The sequence below is a fragment of the Prionailurus bengalensis genome, chromosome E3 (genome assembly GCF_016509475.1).
Source record: "Prionailurus bengalensis isolate Pbe53 chromosome E3, Fcat_Pben_1.1_paternal_pri, whole genome shotgun sequence".
Lineage (NCBI taxonomy): Eukaryota > Metazoa > Chordata > Mammalia > Carnivora > Felidae > Prionailurus > Prionailurus bengalensis.
In genome coordinates, this window is record NC_057357.1 from 19,307,469 (window position 1) to 19,326,700 (window position 19,232).

The following is a 19,232-nucleotide window of genomic DNA, read 5'->3' on the forward strand; positions in this document are numbered from 1 at the left end:
TCAAAGCCCCACTTGAAGGTGTCTGGCCAGGGAAGCCTAGATCGTCATAGGTCAGTGTTCTTGTATCAGAGGAGTCTGAGAGATGTCGCCCGACTCTGATGGAGAGCAGGAGCGCGAGCACGGAATTTTCCCCAGATGTCCAGCCGTGCTCGTGAACAAGCTGAAGAGCAGAGTGAACACAGCTGTCCAGTACGGGCACATGGGAGCATGAGTCTGGTATAGCCACCGGATGAAGTAGGAATAGAGTGGGCTCAGACTTGCAGAGATGAGGAGAGCCAGCCACCTGGGAGTGTGCTCGTGAATGGTGCCGAATGAAGGTGGAAGGCTGGCTGCCATAGAAAAACAGCATTGGGAGGAGGGGGCGGCGGGGACAGCGACAAAGGAAGTGGAAAACAATCAGGACTTCAGGAGGCTGTGAATTTGCGTAGAGAAAGTTTTTTTCTCTTTCTGACGTGTCTTTTGTATGATGATAAAGAGAGAAACTGCATTCTTTGTGCAGAATGTTGAACTCTAAAAAGGCACGCTTGAAATCAAGTGGCCTTCTGGGCCCCCCCCCCCTAGCAATCTATGCGTTGGAGCTCCTGCTTAACAGCATTTTTCCGTCTTCCTCCAGGCAGGGCCCTGATTTTGTTGAAGGTGGCCCTTCCCCGAGTTCCAGGAATAAATCCTGACAGGTCTGCTTCTGGTGGTCCTATTCTCCTTGCCAGGGGGGTTGTTTAGGGGGTGACTTCTTTGGGGCCAGTGTTTGGTAAGAGGAATCTCCTTTGGGGGGCTTCCAGGGAAGGGTTCCTCTTTTTTTTTTAATGCTTATTTTTATTTGTGAGAGACACTATGAGTGGGGCAGGGGCAGAAAGAGAGGGGGACCGAGAATCCGAAGCCGGCTCCAGGCTCTGAGCTATCACACAGAGCCCGACGCAGGGCTCGAAACCGTGAACCATAAGATCGTGACCTGAGCCGAAGTTGGACGCTCAACCGACTGAGCCACCCAGGCGCCCCAAGGGCCCCTCACTCTTAAGGAGACACCGAAGAGAGAGACCGCCATCTGACTCTGGGTGTTGCTGGGTCTGGGTGTGAAGCCTGGCACTACTCTGCCCTTCTTATTTCCGGTCAGTGATGAAGCCAAAATCCAGAAGAGGGCAAAAGGCAGAGGGTTTTAGATGACTCCTTGAGGTGTGGTGACTAATGTCCTTATTATTTAAGCCAGACTGTGTCAGAGTCGTCTGTTGTCTACATTCAAATACATCCTAACAGATAAGCTGTCTCACAGCATTTAATACCCTGAGGCCTAATTCTTGGTTTCCCCTCTCTGAGACTGAGTGGCCTGAGTAGGGCCAGGACTGGGCTTCCTTTATCTCTGTATCCTCTGCCTGGCCACTGTAGGCCTCTGAATGACTGCACTTGAACCATGGATGAGGCTTCTTCCAAGGGTGCCACCACGTGGTGCTACAAACATAACGTGTCCAAAACACGACCCTCCGCTCTCCCCAGGCTGTGTGCTTACACATCTGAATACACACAGCACCACTTGTCTTCCTTCCCCTCAGCCCCAACATCTAACCCGTTAACCCAGTCCTGCTGGTCATCTTTCCAAAACATACCTTGAAGGTGACCACTTTCTGTCTGTCTCCACCGTTGACACTGTGGTTCGGTCCAGAATCATCTGTCACCTAGGTTAGCTCACTGGCCTCTACAATGGGTCTCCCAGCTCCCGTGCCCCTCAATATCTGGCCAATCCACCCTCCACACAGCAGTCAGACCAGGCTTTAAAATGTGGATCAGGGGTGCCCGGGGGGCTCAGTTGGTTAAGCGTCCCGACTCTTGGTTTCAGCTCCACGATCTCCCAGTTCGTGAGCTCGAGCCCTGGGTCAGGCTCTGTGCTGACAGCACAGAGCCTGCTTCGGATTCTCTCTCTCCCTCCGCACTTTCCCTGCTCGCACCCTTTCTGTCCCTCTCAAAAGAAATAAACATTTAAAAAAGATAATAAAATGTGGATCGGAAGGAGCACGTGGCTGGCTCAGTCAGTAGAGCACGTGACTTGATTTCATCTCACGGTCATGAGATCGAGGCCCACACGGTATAGAGTTTATTTTAAAAAATAGGGGCGCCTGGGTGGCTCAGTCGGTTAAGCGTCCGACTTCAGCTCAGGTCACGATCTCGCGGTCCGCGAGTTCGAGCCCCGCGTCAGGCTTTGGGCTGACGGCTCAGAGCCTGGAGCCTGCTTCCGATTCTGCATCTCCCTCTCTCTCTGCGCCTCCCCCGTTCATGCTGTGTCTCTCTCTGTCTCAAAAATAAATAAACGTTAAAAAAAATTTTTTTTTAAATAAATAAATAAATAAATAAATAAAGGGGCGCCTGGGTGGCTCAGTCGGTTAAGCAGCCGACTTCGGCTCAGGTCATGATCTCTCGGTCCGTGAGTTCGAGCCCCGCGTCGGGCTCTGTGCTGACAGCTCAGAGCCTGGAGCCTGTTTCAGATTCTGTGTCTCCCTCTCTCTGACCCTCCCTCATTCATGCTTTGTCTTTCTCTGTCTCAAAAATAAACGTTAAAAAAAATTTTAAAAATTTTTAAATAAATTAAAAAAAATAAAAAATAAATAAAAATAAAGATTCCCTTTGAAATGTATAAAAATTTAAATAAATAAAATGTGGATCAGAAATTAACCCCCCCCCCCCATGACTCCTTACAACACGTAGAACAAAATCCCAACCCGTAGTTTAAATGGCCAAATTGTATGGTGGGTGGATTATATATCAATAAAGCTGTTATAAAATTAATAATCCAAACTCCTCCCTGTGGCCCATCTCTTGGAGTCTGTCTCCTGTGATTTCCCTCACCCTCTCTCCTGGCCTCACTGGCCATTCTTCTGTTCCACAGACCTCCCACGATTGTTTCTACCTCAGGCTCTTTGCAGTGGTTGTTTCCTCTTCCGGCAGCGTCCTTCCCTGTAGCTTTCCCCCAGGCTATTTCTTCCGTCATTAAGGTCCCCCTCAACTGTCACCTTTTCTTTATTTTTTTTTAATTTTTTTTAACGTTTATTTATTATTTTTTCTTCAACGTTTATTTATTTTTGGGACAGAGAGAGACAGAGCATGAATGGGGGGAGGGGCAGAGAGAGAGGGAGACACAGAATCGGAAACAGGCTCCAGGCTCTGAGCCATCAGCCCAGAGCCTGACGCGGGGCTCGAACTCACGCACCGCGAGATCGTGACCTGGCTGAAATCGGACGCTTAACCGACTGCGCCACCCAGGCGCCCCAACGTTTATTTATTTTTGAGACAGAGAGAGACAAAGCATGAATGGGGGAGGGGCAGAGAGAGAGGGAGACACAGAATCGGAAGCAGCCTCCAGGCCCAGAGCCGTCAGCCCAGAGCCCGACGTGGGGCTCGAACTCACGGACCGCGAGATCGTGACCTGAGCTGAAGTCGGACGCTTAACCGACTGAGCCGCCCAGGCGCCCCAACTGTCACCTTTTCTATCTAAAGTAGCCCCCAGCTCCCCTCTACATCAGTGGTCCTGTTTGGTTTTCTTCATAGCCCCTAAATATCTGAAATTATTTTCTCAGTTTGCCCGTTGGTTGGTTTGTGGGGTTGATGTTGTTTTCCGTCTCACCAGGTCATGACAGTAAGAGCTGCTTTTTTTACCCCAAGAAGAGTGCCTGACACGCAGGTGAAGAACCATTGGTTGAAGGAATTATGTGTTGAATTATTTCAGTTGAGCATTTGCGTTGGGCTTATTAAGGGTCCTGACGTTTTCAGTGGCAAGCAAGTTACGAATTCAAGTTCACGCTAAAAGATAAAGGTGAGCCACTGCAACTTTTGAAGCTCTTGCTTTATTATCTATAAAATGGGGATGGAGTGATGAAGTTAAATTTTACGATCTCTAAGATTTCTTACAGCTGCAACCTCTAAGGGGAGCGTGGGGTCTGATGTCACTGAAATAAGTACTAGGCTAGCCAGCAACTCAGTGACAGATGGGGCACCAGGACCTAGAACTTTGTCCTAGTGCCATTCAACAGACCTATTGGAAGCTCAAGGGCATTCTTCAGTCTTCCCCACCGGCCAGCCTGGAAGTGCCTCCTCAGCGATCTCTTTGGACGTTCTCCTTGGTTCTGACCCCACTGTACTGCCCTGGCCAGGTCAGCACCAGCCTCCTCTCTGCTTCCAGTCACTACCCACCCCGCTCCTGGCCCTGGATTTCCTTCCAGACACCGAATTCTGATCACACCCCTGTCACTCAGATGCGACTGGAGACATTCCGGTCGCAGATGCTTTGTGCATGTCACACAAAAGCTACTGAGTAGAGGGCACTTCAGAGGCAGCCTAGCTGGGTTGGCTGTGCATGGCTTCCTCCAGGAGGCCGCCCCTTGAAGCGAGAAACTAGAAGGAGAAAGACTGGCGGAAGCGAGGGGAATGGTGCCTGTGGGTTCAGAGGCAGAGCCTAAGCGAAGCAAGAGTACTTGGTGTTGTCAAAATACCCTGGTTGAGCACAGTATGATGTGGAGGGGCAGGAGGTCCTGACCACAGCACCAAAACTGAAGTTGACATCCCAGGAAAGAGGACAAAATAGGAGAAATCCCCACCTCTTGGCGCCAGGGGGGGCGCTAGGGTCAAGATGACCTCCAGAAGAATCCCTCAAGCAACCACTTCCCCTTCTGACAGAGACCCTAGCTTTCCTTTGAAGAGCCACACTCCGCAGTGCTCAGCCCATCCCAGTTTCAGACGACGGGTCCGTGATCCAGCGCTTTACCAATCAGCATCATCTACCCTTGTGATCACAAATGTTGGTTCAGGGTTAGTATTTTTGTTCCAACCCGAACTGGTGTGCTGAAGTTCAGTTCTGGCACTAACTCTGAACTAACTGACCCAAAGTTAATTCAAACCCCACAAGTAAGAGCTCCCTCCTCCACAAGAATGTCCCCGTTTGAGACACCAGCTGCAAGGGGAGTCCCATCCGTCTTCACTTCTGACCAACCTGCTCCAGATGCGGGAGTTTCCCATGACCCCCCTCAGGTGTCATAATTTGCTAGAACAACTCACAGAGTGCAGGAAAACACTTACGATCACAGTTTTATAGTAAAGAATACAAATTAGCAACAGCCAGATGAAAAGATCACGTAGCGTGAGGTGAGGTCTGGGAGGGTCCACAGGCAGAGCTTGCGTGCCCTCCATGGAACCAGGGCATGCCACCCTCCCGGCACATCAATGTGGTCACCAACCAGGAAGCCCCATTGAGTTTCAGTGCCCAGAGTTTTTCATTTCATTTCTTAGACGTGATTGATGAAGTCCTCGCCATGTGACTGAACTCAATCTCCAGGGAAGGCAGGGGTCCAGCTGCCTCAAAATCCCAAACCTCTTGGGAGCCTGGCTGGCTCAGTCGGAAAAGCATGTGACTCTTGGTCTGGGGGAGGGGGAGTGAATTTGAGCCCCACGTTGGGTGTAGAGATTATTTACATAAATAAACGAACTTTTAAAAATCCCAAGCCTCTAATCCCAAAGTTAGTCTTTCTGGTGACCAGCTTAGTGCCTGAAGCTATCTAGGGGCTTGCCATCAGTTACCTCATTAGCAAAAACTCTGTGCCAGGGGGTGCCCGGGTGGCTCAGTCGGTTGAGCTCTTGATGTGGGCTCAGGTTATGATCTTGTGGTTCAGGAGTCCAAGCCCCGCGTCGGGCTCTGTGGAGCCTGCTTGGGATTCTGTCTCCTTCTCTCCCTGCCTCTCTCTCTCTCTCTCCTTCTCTCCGTCTCTCTCATAAATAAACAAACAAATGTTTTTTAGAAATTAAAAAAAAAAAAGCTCCGTGCCGGGAAGCTGGGACAAAAACCAAATTCTTCACTATACAGCAGGCAGTCGTTGGGTGGCCCAAGCTGAGCCGATGGGACTCAACCCTGTTGCGTTTACTGGAACCACTGGGAAAGCTATGATCTTTCCCCAGGACGATTGTTAAGCTAGTAGAAAGTACGCTTGGAGCTGCTGGTAGCCATCTGGCCACCCATGAGGGGACCGTCTGCCTAAGGATTAAGACAGTCCAGAGGAAAACAGAGCTAGGAGACTGAGACCAAGTTCAAATGGACGTTTATAAGAGCCTCTGGCTTCAGCCATGCCCGAAGTCATCCCACCTCTGATTTTTCAATTCTGTGAACCAGTAAGCTCCTCCTCTTTTCGTGCTGAGACCTTGACTTGGGGGGGGGGGTGCTCTGTTACTGGTAGCTAAAAGCATCCTGAGGATCACATCCTCTGTTCCTGCGGAAGAAGTGCTTCTCCCTTTTATATGAATACTTTGGCTTAATGTGGGTCCTGGGTCCTACTGTTCTATCGTCCCCCAAACCTCACTCCAATTACTATCCTTTCTACTGGCTCCTCTCCCTTTAGACTTTCCATGTAATCAGGTCTCCCTCAGGACTCGGCTCTCCATATTCCTCCTCCTGTTTCTTCACCTTCACCTTCATTCCTCAATCCACCACCACCTGGCTTCTGCTTCTCCCACTTCCCTAAAATCCCTCTCACCGAAGTTGCTGAGCAGTCGCTAAGTTGCCGAGGAATAGAAGCAGAAAAACATTCACCTTCAGCCTAGAAGACTAACCTAAAGGCTGCAGGGTTCTGACAAGGATCAAATACGTGCTGGCTGCTACAGTCTTAAAGGGTCTCGTGACTGTCAGCACATCTCACCGATAGTTAATATTGAACCGAATGATAAGCACCAGAGAAATCTTGCGAAAGTGGTTTTACGAGTAGAAATTCGAAGAAAACATTTGTGATCTAATACTCCCTGCACACCCCCTTGAACACTAAGCATGTAAACACCACCGTCATACAGCAAAAGTGCAGATCTTTCTGCCCATGGGTCTTGTCCCCGTGCTAGAATAAAAGCACCTCTTTGCGTCAAAAACATCTCAAGAATTCTTTCGTGACCGTTTGTTCACGGCCACACGTCATTAGTCGTCAACGTTTTCTGTAGGAGACCATGTCAGGACCATGGATTCCTTTTTAATCGTTTGCCTGTGATGTGTCTGCCCAACTGCCCCCCCCCCCAACTTTGTTGTGTGGTTTCTCTCCCGAGAGTAAGAATGCCTTCTTTTTTTTTTTAATTTTTTTTTTCAACGTTTATTTATTTTTGGGACAGAGAGAGACAGAGCATGAACGGGGGAGGGGCAGAGAGAGAGGGAGACACAGAATCGGAAACAGGCTCCGTGCTCTGAGCCATCAGCCCAGAGCCTGACGCGGGGCTCGAACTCACGGACCGCAAGATCGTGACCTGGCTGAAGTCGGACGCTTAACCGACTGCGCCACCCAGGCGCCCCAAGAATGCCTTCTTTTTTGGAGGAATGCCCTCAGGCCACTGGGGCTTCGCCTTGATAAATTGATGTCTCCAGGAGTATCCCTTTGTCAAAAGCTGAGGAACGTGGGTATAGGTCCCTTGTTTCTGGACAAATCTGAGGCATAACCTTCATCCAGAGCTCCCCTGCAGGATCAAGTTGAACTACTCTCTGCCTGAGGTCATACGTTTGCTCGGTTTCCTTTCCTTCCCTCTCCCGCTTCTCCCACTCTTAACTGGTTTCTTCTGGTAGCACTTTTTGACTAAATCACTTGCACACAAATCCTCCTCTCAAGGTGTGCTTCTGGGAAACGTGACCTAAGACATCATCTCTCGGCGCTTTCTACTCCCGTGTCGCTGCCTACCTGTTAAGTGCGGCTTGTTTTCCAGAATTAGGTCCGGGGCCCTATTCTCTCTACCGATATTGCCTGCACACGCTCACTGATGTCCGTGGCTTCAACCACGACTCACTTCTGATCGCCACCAAACTGCTTTATGCAGCTCACTGTAGCTCTATCTCTGCTGGACAGCTCCGCCTAGTTGTCCTTGACGGCTCCTGCACTAATACAGTCGTCATTACCTACATGTGGCTACCGTAATTAATCAAAACTTAAATTCCATTCCCTAGTCACACCGGCCACATTTCAAGTGCTCAATAGCTCCACACGGCTAGTGGCTTCCACACTGGATAGTGTCGATACAGAACATCTGTCGTTGCAGAAAGTTTTATCGGACAACTGAGACATATTTCCAAACCTAACTCATCATCACTAGACCCTTGCCTTTCTGCATTCCTCAACTGTGCCTCTCTCCTAGAAACAGCGGGGAGAAACCTCAGAGACTACAGACACTGGAAACTACAGAGGAAGTGTGTGTAAGGGTTTCAGGGAGGAGGGAGGAATTGACATCTTCCTCCGAACTGGGAAGATGCATGGACAAAGACAGCAATGAAGACCTTAGCCAAGGCCACCTGCGGGCTGATGTCAGCTTGGTTAGAGCAGAGGCAGAGCTCGGGGAGTACAGCTGGCTAGGCAGGAACTTGCCTTCTACAACGAATTTTTCCAACTCTATCTGGCAGCCTCAGCCTTGAATAAACATTCTTGTGTGAGTCAGGGGATTTATCCATCTCCAGTCTCTTGTGTTCCGGGATGAGTATTTGATCCAAGCCAATCAGCTAAGGTCAGTTCTGGAGATTTGATTGCAAATCTCAGAAAAAGAAGCAACTCTACTTGAGTTGCTAAGCTATCAGGACTTAAGTTTGGAGCCAAAGAAAGCCATTTTACCACTGAGATGGGCCGGCCTGCGAGTGAGGCCAAGTGCACGGGGAAAGAAGAGCCTAGAGAAGAACCACAGGTTTCTCCTATCTTTTGGCTCTTTTATTCAACTGTCCCTGAAGAAGCTAGAGCCGCTCTTTTCAATCGCTTCAGCCAAGATTCCCCTATTGCTTAGGTAGGCCAGTTGGAGCTGGGTCAGTGAGAGACCTGAGATGACTGATCTCATTGTGCTCATGATTTCAACGGCTCTCTATACCTTAATGATTCCCCATTTCTGTGTCTGGTCTTTATGTCTCTCCTGAGCTCCAGACTGTATGTCCGCTGTATGTCCACCTGCCCCCCGCGACGTCCCACAAGCAGGTCCAAAGTGATGTCTTTATTTCTGCCCTTCATCTTTACTTCTCGTCTCAGATGGAGCCTCCTAGACCTCCAGTCTCTTTCCTCCGGGAAGCCAAGGTCGTAAGTTCAGGCTCCGCCTCTTCTCGGGGCCTCAACCAAGGTCACCCGCGTCTTCCCTCGCCGGGCTCCGCGGGGGCGGTGTCTGCGAACCCCGCAGCCGCAGGGCCAGACGCTCTAGGCTGCGGCGGGCCTTGGAAAGGGCCTCCTCATCTCGCTGGTTTCCGGTACCCGGTGGCTACTCTAGCCTGCACCAGGGCCTCGAGACTCTATCCCCTAAGGTGCCTTCTCGTGGTTGACGCCTCTTCCTTTGTCCCGACTTTCCTTCGGGAGGCCGCCTGGTGGCATCCACCCCCTGCCCATGACTGCTTTTGGGGTCCCTTTTAGGAGCAAGCGGAGAAGCCCCTCAGCCGTCCGAGGGTCACCCCCCTCTGAGCACTCGATGGGTTTGCACGGACTAGGAAGGTGGCGGAACTGAGCGTATAGGTGCCCTTCCCTCTCGCAGCTCTTCTCTATGGTCGCTTCCTTCGGTGACGGGAAAAGGGGTCCCGGCGCCTGCGCAGAAGCGGCCTGGGAGCTAGTCGCGGAGTGCGGGGGGAGGGGCAGGGAGCGGGAGCTGCCGCCGCCGCCGGAGCTAACCGCGGGGACCGAGATGCAGGTGGGACCGGAACCGGAACCCCCCCTCTTCAAGTACCTCTTCCCTCGCCGCGACCCGGCCCCGGCGCCTGAGAGGAGCCCTGGGTGGGGGCGGGCGTGGGGGGTGGGGGCAGAGGCAGGAGGGGCGCTCGGCCCCGGAGAGTGCAGCAGACGGGGCTGGTCCCGAGGCGGCTGCGGCCCCGGGGAATGGGCGGGTCGAGGGTGTCCAGGGAGTAGGGTCGGGTCGGAGTGCATTGACCACCGGGCCCAGAGGGTCCGAGCCGGGAGCGGAGCCTGCACCCTCCACCACCCGCCCTTCGGGAAATTTCAGAACTGAGCCCAGAGGCAGGTGCACCGGGGGAATGTGTCTGAGGCTTGCTTGGCAGAAGAGAAACTGAGTCACCAGCTCAGGCGCCGCAGGGTCAGCGGGCCTGAAGGGGGCCGGGTCTGCCAGTGGTGCAGAGGGTTGGGCGGGCCTGTGTGAGCCGAGGTGGCCACTGCCTGGAGATCGCTCTCCCTGCTGCGTCTGCACCTCTTGGCTCGGTTCCCCTGTGCTCCATGACTCTTGCGTCTCCTGGCTTCTCGTTGGTTTGGAATTGTCCCTGTGGTTGGAGCCATCTGAATGTGTAGGATCTAGGCCAAGGAGGAAGGGGAGGGGTCGCTGGTTGTGGGTCTGAGCAGGAGTCTGAGGTTTGGGGAGACTTTCCTGAGCTGTCCTCCCCGCAGCCCTGGTGCCAGTCATCATCCAACGTAATATGGGGGAGGAACACTAACAAAGAGCCATGGGTTATAAATGCCAGGCCCAGCTCTGCCACTTGCTAGTTGTAAGAGCTTGGGAAGCCTCTTCCTTTCTCTGATTTCTCTCTTGGAAAAATTGGAACCCATAAAGATAGTAATAACGGGGCAGGCATTTATGGTGTGCTTGCTTTCTGCCAAGCCCTGACAGGTTCCGTTTGATTCTCCCCGCGAGTCTAGGAGTTAGGGATCATGAGCTCTGTTTTATAGATACACGCCCGCAGTTCCGAGAGGACATAGGATCTGTTCAAGATCACGCAGCTAATAGGTGGCCGAGCTGGGATTTCATCCCAGGTCCAACTCCACGTCCCACAGCCTTAACCACCAGGCTCACCAGCCTTTAGGGCACCCTCCCCAGTGAAAGAAGAGGAAGTGAGAAACCCTAGGGCCCCAGCTCCCTGTTATGTTTTATTTACTTCGTGGCCAAGAAAGACTTGCCCTGACCCAACCCACAGTCTTCCCCCGCCTGGTGCTGCCTGGTGCTGCTGCTTCTGGGCCCCAGGCTGAAGGCACAAAGAACTGGGCTGTGGCCATTCCAAGCCCCTGTCACACCGTGCTGGGGTGCTGGGCCCTGGGGTCCGCTTTCAGGACAGTTCTGGTTTCAGTCCATCATCCATTCCGCCTCTTGACTGAGCAGACTCCCTCCCCAGAGCTGGACCTCAGGACGCGCGAGGCAGGGTCTCTAAGCGCTGCAGACCTAGCTCCCTGAGAGCTGGGGCAGGGAGGGGCTGTGACAGGCTGGTCCAGCCAGTCCCTGGGGGCGAGGACTATGCAGTGGGCAAAACCGTAGACTTGGAGTTCTGAGACTTCTCTGAGCTTCGGTTTCCTCACCTATTATCAAGGTTATTAAAGCCTGTTGCAGGGAAAGGTAAGAACACATGGGAAGCATGTGATAAACCTCGAAGGACCTGTTTTGGAGAAGGGAGGTGGTGTGAGTGGTAACGACTCCTTTTTAGAGGCAGGTGCTTTGCGGCCGCGTGTCGCTCCTGGAACCAGAACCAGGGGGAGTGGGTTGGGAAGGCAGTGGGGCAGGTGCACCTCCCTCCCCCCGGGGAGCCAGCTGAATGGGGTGTGTGGGGTGTGAGGCTCTGGGAAAGGGAAGGGAGGCGGTGTGGTGTGTTCCCCACTGCTTTCCGAGGAGTCCAGACCAGAGTGGGGAGTCCGCTCGGGGTGGGGCTCTGCCCCCAGTCCCACCTCAGCAGTGACTCGGTGTATGTGCCTCTCTTCCTTCTGCAGCTGCTGTCGCTCACCCCGTGTCTTCTGGCCGCTTCCCTCTTTGCTGCCCCTCCCCACAGGCTCCCCCTCTCCACCTCCTGGGGACCATCATGAATGGTGCCCCTTCCCCGGAGGACGGGGCCTCCCCCTCCCCTCCCCCTTTGCCACCACCCCCTCCCCCGAGTTGGCGGGAGTTCTGTGAGTCCCACGCCCGGGCTGCCGCCCTGGATTTTGCCCGCCGTTTTCGCCTCTACCTGGCCTCCCACCCCCAGTATGCAGGGCCCGGGGCTGAGGCTGCCTTCTCCCGCCGTTTTGCTGAGCTCTTCCTGCAGCATTTTGAAGCTGAGGTGGCCCGGGCCTCCGGCTCCCTCTCACCACCCATCCTGGCTCCCCTGAGTCCCGGTGTGGAGATCCCGCCACACGACCTGTCCCTTGAGAGCTGCAGGGTGGGCGGGCCCCTGGCTGTGCTGGGCCCTTCTCGATCATCTGAGGACCTGGCCGGCCCCCTCCCTTCCTCAGTCTCTTCCTCTTCTACGACCTCCTCGAAGCCGAAGCTAAAGAAACGCTTCTCTCTCCGCTCCGTGGGTCGCTCGGTCCGCGGTTCAGTCCGCGGCATCCTGCAGTGGCGGGGGACCGTTGACCCACCCTCCCCAGCTGGGCCCCTCGAGACCTCATCGGGCCCCCCAGTCCTGGGTGGAAACAGCAACTCCAACTCCTCTGGCGGGGCTGGGACCATTGGCAGGGGACTGGTTAGTGATGGAACATCCCCCGGGGACAGATGGACTCACCGATTTGAGAGGCTGAGACTCAGTCGGGGCGGGGGGGCCTTGAAGGATGGAGCAGGGATGGTGCAGAGGGAAGAGCTGCTGAGTTTCATGGGGGCTGAAGAGGCAGCCCCGGACCCAGCCGGAGTGGGCCGGGGAGGAGGGGCAGCTGGGCCTACCTCAGGGGGAGGAGGGCAGCCTCAGTGGCAGAAGTGTCGCTTACTGCTTCGAAGTGAAGGAGAAGGAGGAGGAGGAAGCCGTCTGGAGTTCTTTGTACCGCCCAAGGTGAGGCCCCGAGGAGGGTGGGGAACCGAGGAGGGTGGGGAACCACCGGGAGCGGGGCGATCGAGCCACCGGAGTGGGACAGCCCACACGCGTAGCCCTGCTCGCTTTGGTTTCTAAAGCTCCTGACTCTGGGGTAGCAGCTGTGGGCAGGACCGCAAAAGTAGTGCTGTGGTCCTTTGTCTGACTCCCTTAGGGCTTGGGAGGAAAGATGGGTCTCTGGAGGGAAGTGAAAGGGGGTCCCTGCACACCGAAAGTTTGGCTCTTGCTTTCTTTCCCAACTTAGGCGTCTCGGCCTCGACTCAGCATTCCCTGCTCTACCATCACGGACGTGCGGACAACCACAGCCCTGGAGATGCCTGACCGGGAGAACACGTTTGTGGTTAAGGTAGGGGCTCTGGGCTCCTGCCCCCTCGGGGAGCGCTTGTTCTGGGGAGAAAGCTAGGACAGCACACTGAAACAAAGAACTTGGTGACAGGAGGTGCCTGTATGTTGCCCAGGGCCTCGAGAGTGTGTCTGGGGCAGTAGCCCCTCCGGGAGGAGGAAAGGGGGGGAGGGTGTTCTTGTTGTCAGCAGGGGTGGCTAAGGGCCTCCGGACCTGGAAGTGGCCCGTGGGCCTCCTCTTGTCCCCATAGGTGGAAGGCCCCTCCGAGTACATCCTGGAGACAGTTGATGCTCTACATGTGAAGGCCTGGGTGTCTGACATCCAAGAATGCCTGAGCCCGGGGTGAGTGAGGAGCCTGACTGCTGTCACTGAGGGGACCCGGTGGGGGTGGGGAGCAGCCTTGGGGCTGTCACTGGTGAGTTGCCTCACAACACCATTTTCCCTGTCTCTGCAGACCCTGCCCCGCTACCAGTCCCCGCCCCATGACCCTCCCCCTGGCCCCTGGGACCTCATTCCTTACGAGGGAGAACACAGACAGCCTGGAGCTGCCCTGCCTCAATCACTCAGAGAGCCTGCCCAGCCAGGATCTGCTGCTGGGACCCAGCGAGAGCAATGACCGCCTGTCGCAGGGTAAGGGCGGAGCCTTAGAGCGCTGTGAACTTCAGAACCCCACCGTGCCAGGCCCAGGCCCTCCCTCCCGACTCTACCGCGCACCCCAGTCCCACCCCTTAGCCGCCTCTTGTCACCCACCGACTGCCCGTCCCTTGTCCCCGTACGTGCCACACCGCAGTTTGCCACTTAGAACCGTCGCCGTCGCCGCCTCGCACGAACCCCAGGCGAGCTCCCGTCCAGCCTTCCGTGTCCGGCCTTGTCTCCTTTTCCGTAAGCCTTGTGCAGATGTCCACTCTGGCTGGACATAGTGGTTCCCTTCTCCGAGCTCCCGGAACACTTCGTACACATCTTTGTTTTGTTCTTACCGTGCATCTCTGTACACGTGTCAACGGCACGAGATCTTCTCTCGACTCTGTGCTTCTTGGCCTGACTAAAGATGCACAGGCCCTACCCACACACAGGCACGCCCAAAGACATGCATCTGCCTGGCCCAGTTCACCTTTGTAGACTCCATTATACTCTCTCTCCTGCTCCTCTGTTCTGGGTGTGGGGTTCATGGTGCCTGGCTGTGATCACTGAGGAAACAAATGGATTAAAGAATGTTGGAGCTAGGATGGACCTTACGAGTCATTAGGTCCAGTCTCCTCGTTTCCAGACCCCTCAGGCAGCTAAGACCAGGGAGGGGAAATGGCTTTTCTGAGGTCACCTGAGAGTCACAAAGACGGGGGCCACGCCGGTCCGCTTCCTGCACCACTACACCTGTCTTCTGAGCGCTGACAACGTACGCCGTTGCCGTAGGCTCAGGCCTGCCACCAGCAGACATTCAGCAATGCCCTGCTACCTCCCTGACCTTGTGCGAGGCTCTGGGGCAGGATAGGGGAGCCCGGAGATGCCTGAGACGAGCTTCTTGCCTTCCGTGGGCTCCCGGTCTAGTTGAGTTGACGGGCTCTCGCTCCCTCTGGAAAGCAGGACGCTAACACGGAGAGTCTGTACTTAGAGTTCTCTGAGCAGCACAGGCAGAGAGCTTCCCGGGAGCTCAGAGGAAGCGGAGAGTCGGGGAAGGTGGGATAGACAGGATACTACACAGAGGAGGTGAGAGGAAAGGACAGGGCTTGGAGGAGGAGGCAGAGGGCGAGAGCACAGCCCTGCGATGGGGGCGGGGGAGCCCTGGGCACATCGGACAGGATGCTCAGGCTAGCATGGAGAGGGCACAGGGACACGAGTTAACGTGAAGGCCAGGTCGCCTAGGTTGGGCAGATCGGTAGGAGGATCTCTGACGTCTCTGAGGGTTGGAGAGTTGGTCCTGAAGGCCGGAAAAGGACCCTATGTGATGCGAAAATCTCCGAGGGATTCTTCGCGACGCCCACCTCCGCGACAGTCGCTGTCATTTCAGCTGTCGATTCAGAGAAACTAGAGGTGCGTTGGACTCCAGGCCCTCCGGACGGTCCGTCTGTGGTGCCTCAGCAGGGCCTGAGGCAGAAGTCGGGAGCCGGAGGGGGAGAAGAGCAGCGGCCGCCGCCGACAGAAGGACCCGGCATTCCGGCCGGCCGACCGTGCCGGTGCGCGCAGGACAGACTGGCTGGTGGCCGGCCAGTCCTGGCAAAGAGGAGTTTCTCGGCTTCTCAACCTGGCCCTCCTCCCTTGTTTTCCAGGGGCTTACGGGGGCCTCTCAGACCGCCCCTCGGCGTCCATCTCCCCCAGCTCCGCCTCCATCGCCGCCTCCCATTTTGACTCCATGGAACTGCTTCCCCCAGAGTTGCCCCCCCGTATCCCCATCGAAGAGGGACCCCCAGCAGGCACAGCCCATCCCCTCTCAGCTCCCTACCCACCCCTGGACACTCCGGAGACGGCCACAGGTACCAGAGGTGAGAGTGTGTGTCTGCGTCCAGGCCCGGTTGCCCGCCCTCGGGAGACTCTCCTCTCGGGATCCTGAAGGATCTGACCCGGGGGAGGGAGGTGACGTGTGAGGGGAAAGCAAGGCTTTTCTTCTCCCAGGATGGGGGAGGCTTCCCTGACACCCCGGTTTCCCTCCCTCTCTCCTTCCTGAAGGATCATTCCTGTTCCAGGGGGAGTCAGAGGGAGGTGAAGGGGACCAGCCCCTCTCAGGGTATCCTTGGTTCCACGGGATGCTCTCTCGACTCAAGGCCGCCCAGCTAGTGCTGGCCGGAGGCACCGGCTCCCATGGCGTCTTCCTGGTACGTCAGAGTGAGACGAGACGGGGTGAATACGTCCTCACTTTCAACTTCCAGGGCAAGGCCAAGGTGAGTGAGGAAGAGGCCGTGCGGCACGCAGTGAGCCCGCGGGTGGAGCGGGGGAACGTGGCCGTGCAGGGGAGAGGGGCTCCCGCTTCACTCTGCTCATCCTGCCCTCAGCACCTGCGCCTGTCGCTGAACGAGGAGGGTCAGTGCCGGGTCCAGCACTTGTGGTTCCAGTCCATTTTCGATATGCTCGAGCATTTCCGAGTGCACCCCATCCCTCTGGAGTCTGGAGGCTCCAGTGACGTTGTTCTTGTCAGCTATGTCGTGTCCTCCCAGCGACAGCAGGGTGAGCAGAGCAGGTCTGCAGGGGAGGAGGTGCCCGTGCACCCAAGAAGCGAGGAGGTGTGTGTGCCAGCAAGACGGGGCGGGGGGCTGTGAGGAGGAGAGGCTTCGTTAGGGAGAGTAGGGCAGAGCAGGCTCCTGGGTGTTGGGCTTTCGGAGGGGAAGCAGGACACTGAGGACGTAGGGAGGCAGAGGTTCCTCACTGGAGCCGGGAGGAAGCAGAAGCTGGGCCGGTGCATCCCCATTCCATCAGACCCCTCTGTTCCATCATCTGTGTGTCTCTTGGATCGGTCCTCTCCAGTCTTGTCTTTGCCCTTTGTCACAATCTCACCTTGGGCCTGCCCTCCTGGGGGATGCTCGGTCTGATCCCCCCCCCCCCTCCTCCCTCGATGTCTGACGTCCCTGTCTGATCTCTCCTTTTCCCCACCCCAACGTCCCATCTGTCCCCACGTTGCCCCTCCCCCTCCCCCAGGCCGGGAGCAGGCCGGGAGCCATGCAGGGGTGTGCGAGGGAGATCGATGCTACCCCGATGCCTCCTCCACCCTCATGCCCTTCGGAGCGAGTGACTGTGTGTAAGTGTGGTCCTCCTCTCACCGCCGCCCATGATCCATCTTCCATGGACGGGGGGGTTGCTCAGGAGACGGGATGTGGGGGAGATAGCACGTGGCTTCTGGGGGGATGAGTGCAGGGGAGGCCGCCGCAAGAGCTGGCCTCCCCTCCACAGTCTGTCTTCTTACCGTTCCTATCCAGAACCGAACACCTCCCATGACCCACCCCAGCCCCCTGAACCCCCTTCATGGACAGATCCCCCACATCCTGGGGCAGAAGAGGCGTCGGGGGCGCCAGAAGTGGCGGCAGCAGCAGCCGCAGCAGCCAAAGAGAGGCAAGAGAAAGAGAAAGCGGGCAGTGGAGGGGTCCAGGAAGAGCTGGTCCCCGTGGTTGAGCTGGTCCCCGTGGTTGAATTGGAAGAGGCCGTAGCACCAGGCACGGAGGCCCCGGGAGGCGCTGGATCTGGTGGGGACCCCGGGGCCACCCCAATGGTGCAGCTGCAGCAGTTACCACTAGGGGGCGATGGAGAAGAAGGGGGCCATCCCAGAGCCATTAATAACCAGTACTCCTTCGTGTGAGACACCCTACCCCGCTCTTTCTCCACTCTTCTTGCTCCCCAGCCCTTAGTTCATGAGATTGGGGCTGGGCAGGGATGTAGAGGAGCGGCAGGAATCCCCTCCCCACGTGCTTCCTGACCCTTGACGGCCAAGGGCATATATGTTGGTACAAGAAGAGGTTCAAGAGCCCTGTTAACTCCCCGGTTCGTACACTACAGGTGCCCCGTCCCCTGGGCAGGGGATTTGGGCTCCATTACCTCCCTGAGGGGCTCTTATGGTCAGCCCCACCCCTGGGGGCCTTTTCCCCATTAACCACCCCCCCAGCCCGAGGAAGGGTGAGGGGGAAGGGCTGTCCGTTATATTAAGGTGGTTGTTGTTGTTGTTTTAAACAAAATGGAGAAGCATAAATAAATAAAAGGGTTTATCTCAGTTCCGTCGTGATGGCTGTGGCCACTGTTTGCAGCGGGGGCTGGGGCAGGTGGGGCAGGAAAGCAGCCCACTCGGCGTTGCCAGCTCCAGAGCTGAGAGGCCAGAAGGCTGCGTCAGGTCAAGTCCCTGTTGCCCTCCAGCCCTGTGCCTTCGGCCCATTGCTCCTCCGTGGGCGGTCCTGTTTGTTGAGCGGTAAGTGCAGAGCCCAATAGTGCTTCTCGGGGGTTTGCGGCCAAGTTCTCTTAACGGGACCGGACAGTGAACAGCAGGATCGGCAACCTCCAAGGACCCTTCTTGCTCTAAGTTCTTCAGTTAAGGCTTCCCACCCGAGGGAGAAAGCAGGCAGAGGGAGATCGTGGGGGCGGGGTTGGGGCACAGTGGCCGTGTTGGGAGAGGTTGAATGTGGCAGCCACAGAGTCTGGCTGCAGAGGGGCCCAGGGCAGGCTGGCTGCTCCCCTTCTCGGGGCCAGGCTGGGAAGCTGGGGGGTAGATGACAGAGAGCACTGGCTTTCACTCCTAGCTTTTCCTCTCCTTTGCTGTTTGGCCTAGGCCAGGTGTTAGCCTCTCCAGGCCTCAGTATCCTCACCTGTAAAATGGGAAGTTTCGTTTGGGTTGGAGCTGCTGATACGATTTGCTTGGCCTGGATAGTGTTTCCACTTGTAGGGATTTCACCTACAAGTTCAGATGACTGGCTTCTCCAGAAAATCAGAAGATCCACCCTCACGTGCTCCTCCGCTCTCTTTCCACATCTGCTCCATCCCTACTGGCCCACTTCACTCACGTGGCCTTCCCAGCCCCGTGGGCAGGAGTTTGCAACCCCTTTCACTCCTTGCAGCGCCCCCATTAAACCCAGGCTCTGCTCTCTGAGCTGAATTGCAGCCGTGGCTTTGCAGCCCTGTGGGTGGTGGGTGTCCACAAGGAGGGGCCGGGTTCCGAAGAATCCCGCCCTCTCCCCTCCTCACCTCCACCCAGCGCTGCCTCTCACCTTCCTTCCCCGGGGAAGCAGGGAGCCTACGTTCTCACGCCCCTCAGCCACCGTTCCCCCACCTCCAGGAGGCCCTACCCATGCTTATGACCTTGCTATTCTGGGCCTTGCGTCCTGTTGGGAGATGGACAGGAGACAGCTGGGCTCACAGGCCACCCAGGCTGGGGGCTAGCTGGGGGAAGCCTGCTGGCTCTCCCAGTTTTGTCTAATCCCTGGGGCTCCCCCAAACCTTGGCCTCAGGAGACTGGGGATAGACTTGACCTTGCAAAGGAGGGGATGGTATGGACGTCTGGGTGCTGTATTCTGGAAAGTGAGGTGGTGAGTGAAGGCTGTGGCGCCCCAGGGTAAGCAGGACATGATCCCCTCCTAATCTAGCAGCAACTGGTGCTATGAGGCTCCCCCTCCCCCTAAACCCCGCCAGCGTCAGGAACCTGCCTTCTGAAGTGGGTGGGGGAGGGGGACAAGGAGCACCCCGCACTCCAGGACCTGCATGTCTTGGCTGGAA

General features: G+C 56.1%; 1 protein-coding gene across 10 annotated transcripts; it reads left to right on the forward strand.

Moving 5' to 3' along the window:
* Positions 1-9,515: 9,515 nt before the first annotated feature.
* Positions 9,516-17,742, forward strand: SH2B1 (SH2B adaptor protein 1). Of its 10 annotated transcripts, none has more exons than XM_043560209.1 (10): positions 9,516-9,636; positions 11,646-12,673; positions 12,957-13,058; positions 13,306-13,397; positions 13,510-13,685; positions 15,320-15,532; positions 15,717-15,928; positions 16,040-16,267; positions 16,680-16,779; positions 16,958-17,742. In XM_043560209.1, coding segments are annotated over exons 2-10 (2,064 nt in total). In that variant the 5' UTR covers positions 9,516-9,636; positions 11,646-11,734; the 3' UTR covers positions 16,960-17,742. The 10 variants fall into 10 exon arrangements, with proteins under 10 accessions (XP_043416144.1, XP_043416146.1, XP_043416147.1 ...); XM_043560211.1 differs by having other exon boundaries at positions 16,040-16,211; XM_043560212.1 differs by having other exon boundaries at positions 15,320-15,523; positions 16,040-16,211.
* Positions 17,743-19,232: the final 1,490 nt, after the last annotated feature.